This window comes from Lupinus angustifolius, unplaced genomic scaffold (assembly GCF_001865875.1).
Source record: "Lupinus angustifolius cultivar Tanjil unplaced genomic scaffold, LupAngTanjil_v1.0 Scaffold_504, whole genome shotgun sequence".
NCBI lineage: Eukaryota > Viridiplantae > Streptophyta > Magnoliopsida > Fabales > Fabaceae > Lupinus > Lupinus angustifolius.
In genome coordinates, this window is record NW_017727869.1 from 141,695 (window position 1) to 148,305 (window position 6,611).

General features: G+C 32.8%; 1 protein-coding gene across 1 annotated transcript; it reads left to right on the forward strand.

Annotated features, from left to right (window-relative positions):
- Positions 1-185: 185 nt before the first annotated feature.
- Positions 186-6,232, forward strand: LOC109341567. The gene is made up of 4 exons (XM_019579504.1): positions 186-383; positions 5,346-5,682; positions 5,853-6,103; positions 6,221-6,232. Exons 1-4 carry the CDS (start codon positions 186-188, stop codon positions 6,230-6,232), a joined length of 798 nt encoding a protein of 265 aa, XP_019435049.1.
- Positions 6,233-6,611: the final 379 nt, after the last annotated feature.

The window sequence follows — 6,611 nt, forward strand, 5'->3', positions numbered from 1 at the left end:
TCGTTTGAAGAATTCAAAATCACATACTCTAACTAGTCTAATCCCCAACATATATTCTCACCGCACCAACACATAGATTTCACCACATCTGAAAGACCAAGCTCTTTCACTTCCATAAATCCTCTACCACCATCGTGTTTGAATATGCAATCGCGTTAGCACCCTTGGCTTTGGTGATAACCGCAATGGTTTCGAAAGTAGGGATCTCTGCGAAGCAATGGATTCAGAGAGAGATAAGAGGAATTCCATGGAATCGAGAACCTCCGTGGAAAAAAGTTGAAGTTGGAGGTGTGGCTCTCTCTTTCCCTGGAAACTATATTAGCATGTTTTTTTGGGAGAGAAGTTGGAGAAGGAAGATGAGAGGAATGAGAAGAGCTAAGAGGGTAGGAGAAGGATTCTCATCAATCCATAACCAATAACATTTCCTAAAATAATATAAAATATTAATTTATATTTTTTATATTTTTTCTTAATTAAATGACACATTTTAATTGGTTTAGTACACTATTAGAGACACCAATAATTACAGAAGATCTTCATTCTTAAATGGCAAGCCAATACAGATGTGGAGAGAAGTTTTTTTCTCCATACAAAACCAAAATTTTCTCTCTCAATCACCTCCACCTCTAGTTTAGATTGAGACTTTTAAGTATATAAAAATTAGAGTAATTATCCATTTTCCTCGCTCATATTTTTTCCGTGGATACTAATTTAGTTCTTAAAATTTTTAAGTGATATTTTAGTTCTTCCGTCATTTCGGTTTTGTTAACTCCAATAAATTTGCTCAGATAATACATTAAGTGCTGACGTGACCTTTACGAGATAGTCCAATGTGTATAAGTTATCATGTCATTGATTAGAATTTTATAAAGGAACAAAATCTGCTTCCACATTCACTACTTCAAAACTGACAAATCCGCAAATGCAACAAGAACAAAGAGAGAATCCATCAAACAAAAGAAAGAGGGGAAACTTTACCATACACTTCTGAAAAGAGTTGTGCAAGGAAAGCAAGGCTTCATTGTCTTCATGAGTATAAGAGAATTGAGATTTGTGCATACATGTTTACATTAGATATAAGGAAAATTGAAGAAACGTGGATCTTATAATTCCAAATTTCCAATAATACATACATATAGAGGGAACCAATCAAAGATTTGACACAAGAGGTGGTGTTGGGGTTGAAGGAGAAGGAAGAGAGACGGGAGTAAAAGGGGCTATATTTTTTTTTAAAAAAGCATCAAAAAATGTTTTTATTAAAAAATATTACTTAAAAAAAACAACGTGAGGAAATGTTTTAAAAAAAAAAACTTCTAATTCATGACATGATAATTTTTACATCTAGGATCATCTAGTAGAAGCTGTCAGCACTTAACGTGTCACGCGAATAAATTTGTTATAGTTAACCGAGTCGAGATGATGGAGGGATTAACGTGACTCGACGTTGAATTTGTTGGGAACAAAAATGTCACTTCAAATTTTTTAGGAACTAAATTGGTACCCACGAAAAAGATAAGAGACCAAAATGAGTAATTACTCTAAAAATTAAGATGTTATCGACATTTTTATCTTTTTATTTAAAGTAGATTACACATTTATCCTTAAATCTTAAAAGAAAAAATTATCTTTAGTATTGGAGAAGAGTCTCAACCTTTTCATTTTTGTTCTCTTCGGACTTTTTTCATTTTTATTCTATTCCCTCTTTTTCATTTTTATTCTCCTAACAACTTAATATTTATGTACTATAAAGAATTACATAAAGTATCTATTATTCATTTGCATTATTTTATTTTGAAAATTTAATTATAATTAAACTTAAATGATAGATTATACTTTAACGACATATATGTTTTAAGTGCTATTCAATTTGCAAGTTTGTTACAAATTTGTTCTAATCCTTTCCTACACAAATTTACTATCATTAGGAACTTGAATGTTACAATCCACTACCAATTTGCTCCTTTTATAACTGAGGTTCCTTGGCATCCTCCTCTAGTGGGTTGGACTAAGATTAATTTGGATGGTAATGCTCATGGAGCTCTAGGTCCTACCAATGGGGGAAGCATTTTCAAGTATAGCTCAGGAGCTTTTATGGGCTGCTTTGCTTCCAATTTCAACATCCAATATTCTCTTTATGCTGACAGTCTGCTATCATTGCTATAGGGATTGTTCATGCGAAAGGTTAGAAAAATCTTTGGTTGGAATGTGATTCAGCTATAGTGGTGAGCATTTTTAATGGCAAATTCTCTGTTCTTTGGAAGCTGTTCAACAAATGGCATTTGTGCCAAGTGCATATCTCTTCTATAGTCCTTAGAGTGCTTCACATTTATAGAGAATGGAACTTTTGTACTGACAAATTATCCTCCTTTGATATATCTTCTCAAGTTTATGATTGGTGGGATCATACCCTTCATTTATTCTTGAGGAGTTCAATAGAAATAGATTAGGGCTTCCAAACTAGAGTCTGGATCCTCTCCAGTAATGGAGAGAGGCCAGTACATCATAAGATCATGACACGTGGCAGGGTAAAAAATCAATGGTTATAATTATTCAATAAAAATAATTAAATTTTAATTAAAAAAGATAAAAATCCCTAAATCCCTTCTCATCATGCACCTCATCTCTCTACCCTCTCCATACTCTCTTCTTCCACATACTGTCCCTACCACATTGTTTCATAATTCACGTGAAAGCGAAATGCATCACATTTCGTTATGCTTTTCTGTTTTTATGGTAATTTCGGTTAACAACCAGAGCACCGACACCATAATGCATCACTATGCCACGACGGTGCAATCCAGGTGATGGCAACAGAAGCGAGAAGTGTACAATGAGATTCTCCAACGTCTCAAGGATTCCGACAGCAAATTAAAGAAGTTATGCAACCTGGCTTCGACGATCTGCTTTGAGCTCACTTTAGTAAAGGTCCCCTCATAAAGAAGAATAAGGAAGAAGAAACTTTGTGATTTGATTTTCTGGATGCAGAAATTTTTATTTTTTCACACAAAAACTGTTTCTCTAGTGATGATAAACATCCGTGGAAGAAGAGGATATGGAGAGGGTAGAGAGATGAGTTGCAGGATAAGAAGGGATTTAAGGATTTTTATCTTTTTTAATTGAAATTTAATTATTTTTACTGAATAATCATGATTATTAATTTTTTACCCTACCATATGTTATGATTTTATGATGTACTGGCCTCTCCATTACTGGAGAGGATCCCGACTCTCCAAACTATAGGTTCAAAAATGTGTAAAGCCAAATGTGTAAACTCTTAGTAATCTTTGTAATCTTTGCAATTTTGTCCTATTTTTAATATATTTGAGTGCAGTTGCAACTTAACCTTTAAAAAAGAATCGTAAGTTTCTTAAGGTTTTCTAATGTTTTATTAATCGATTAATTAAAATAAATGTTAATTAAAAATCAAATAGTAAAGAACAATAAAATTAGTTTTAGAATACTTAAAAATTATTTTTTATTATTAATATATTTATACTTAAAAATGACGACAATACCCACTCCCGTTATTTGAATATGCATATAATAATCTATGTTTCACTGTTTATATTTATAATTTTATATATACACATTTCAAATATATATTAAAAAAACAGATGACATCTCCAATTTGGTTGAAGAAACATTTTCCTAATATTCCTAGCGTGAATCCAATGGGGTAAAAAAAAGGAGAAACACCTAGCTAAAATATAAATGCATAAGTATGTAATATGATGATACTTTTATTCTTACATAGCATTTCTATCAACAACAAAAAAATGTTGTGTGGACAACATTTTGATAAAGGGGAATACAAATCTATCTATTTTTGTTATTTTTAATGGCGTTTATATAAAAACATTAAACATAAAATTTTATGATGCATACACAGTTTTTAACATTTAATTAAACCTGATTTTTTCTCTATTTTTACGAACAAAAAATTGCATGACTTAGTGGTAAACTACTAAATATATTTTTTATCTTCAATAATATCATTTAAAATCTATATACTGACGGTGCAAAAATTTATACACATGCACTTCATCATCCATATTTATTATGATTAACTTTTTTGAAAAGTCAATAATAATTAAATATCAATGGTATATGATGTAATGATAGTCTAAAACTCATACACTATTAATACATGTATTTTTTCTCTTTTTGGATATGATTGATCTTCGGCTAAAATTGGACGGTTCAAATAAAGGGTGGACATCTTCTATTCCACAAGTTGTATCATTATATGTATCATCCATTAATAATTGGTTGAAAAATATTTTTAAATTAAAAAACTAATAGTTAACTATTTTTCTAATCAATCATTCATACTACATGCAATGATACTACTTATAAGATAATAGATGTACACCCTATATTAAAATAGTACCAAAATAAGTGTCACATTGTTGCTTAGAAACGCTAGTTTATATTGTTTTTAGTAAGGTTCCATCTCGAAAAAGTAACATAAACGTTGGTTTATAATTGATTTCATTGCATTATGATTCCGCCCCTAGATAGAAGTAAGAGATGAGGGTCAATGATGCTTATGAAGAATTTTATTGTTATCTTCAATGATATCACATGTAGTAGTGTTATATGTTAATGTAACAACCTCTTTTGTTCCCACATTTAGTGTCAAGAAACCAGAACAATAACCTCTGATTAAGTGAAATTTCTCATAATTAAGGAGTAGAAAAATGTGATGGAAAATTCAACACAATAACAATGTAAACTCTAACATAGTATATGCAATAGATAATAATTTCTCCAACTTGCTAGAATCTATGAGGAACAATATCAAATAATGTTGTAATACACAAGGGACATCTGAATTTTAACATGGAAAACCTTCCCGAAGTGAGAAGTAAAAAACCACGGGAACAAGCCACTCAATCAAGGTCAACTATAATCAAAATAGGAATACAAGAGAGTCTCCAAAATACAGCACAAAACATGTTCAACAATACGGCATACAACAGAGCAACAAACTTGAAAATGACAACAAGAAAAACCAGAAAAAACAAGAAACATAGCTGCTGTAACAGCTTGATTTCTACCACCTCGGATGTCGTCTCACCAATCCAACCGTTTAGAATTAAGTATTATAAGTTGTGAACCTTCTGTCAAAATTTTAGCCCGATCCAACGGTGAATAAAGATGCAGTCGCGAGTTTCTCATGGCTGCTCGGAGTTCGTGCAGGTGGAGTTTTTTTATCCTCTCTCACACTTTTCAATTGCCTCTTTTTGCATAAATTGCATTGACTCATTTGTCACATCTGATCCCTATCTATTAGATTAAGTGGGACAAGTGAGCTTTGCCCAACTGGATCTTTCTCCACATAGGAAGGGAGCCCAAACTCATCAGACGAATCCGTGCCTCTGGCCGCACCAGCAGGAGCAGACACAAAGCAGAAACAGCAGCAGACAACAGCATCAGGTGGTATGATGGGTTCACTGCGCCTAATAGAACTTCAGCTTGTGGCCTTCATTTTGGTTTTCTCAGCAAGTGGCCTTGTTCCATTACTTGATCTTGTTTTCCCTGGACTTACCTCAGCTTACATCTTAGCACTTGCGCAATTTGCATTCCCTTCTCACGAGACATCATCATCAAATCATGTTTCTTCATCAAAAAAAGCCTGCATTCCCTTCATCTCTGCTGAACTCCATGATCTTCCAACAAGTAGTAAATATCATAAAAAAAGCCTGCATTTGTTCAATTGATTGGATGCACCATGGTCTGGTTTGGATGCACCAAAATCTGTCCAGAGTTGTTGAGCCTCAGTCTGGTTTCCTTTCCCTCGGTCATGTCTTGAGCCTTAATCATTCTTTGGTGATATCTGCTGCTATGAGTCAACGGCAGAACAAAACAGAATAATTGTTCATTAGGGGATGAGCATGCTGTTAGGTCAGCAACTCCACATCTTTTCTTGCTCTCATTTCAAATATTGATGGAGAATATTATTAGTAGTTTGTCTTTGTTTTCGCCGCCTGTGAGGGCGTTGGTGCCCAGGATCTATACTATTCGGAGGATCTTTATAGATATTGATTGGATCAATGATGTGTGGATCAACAAGGCTTTGCCTGCAAATGCACAGGTTCAGGTAATTTTTGTTCAATTCTCTATATGCACATCTTTTTCACATCTAGTTAACAGTGTATTACTTTCTTATCAATTTGTATACGGTTAAATCATTTTATCTCCATTCGGTTTTTTTAAGTTATGTGGATGAATGGAATATTTTAAAGAGTTGTTGTTAAGAGTTATTAGTTTTGGTATACAATGATTGATTTAATCAAAATATAACTCTTAAAGTATACGATTATTGGTTTAACTTCACTAAAATAATGAATTGGATTAAACTAAGATCTTGGTTATGGTACTCTTCTAAATTTGCTTCAAATTGTGGTGTCTTAATCCTAGTTTGTGTATCAAGGTTATTGTAACTTTTTAATTTATTATTTTTCTATTAGTATTGGGTTAGCACCCCTTGTTCTTCTTTAGCACACTTTAGCAGACTACTTTATCTTATCACCTTTTTAATAAAAAATTAAATGCAATGTGAGGTAACTCCTCTAAAGGCATAGTGTCTCGTTGCATTACTTTATCTT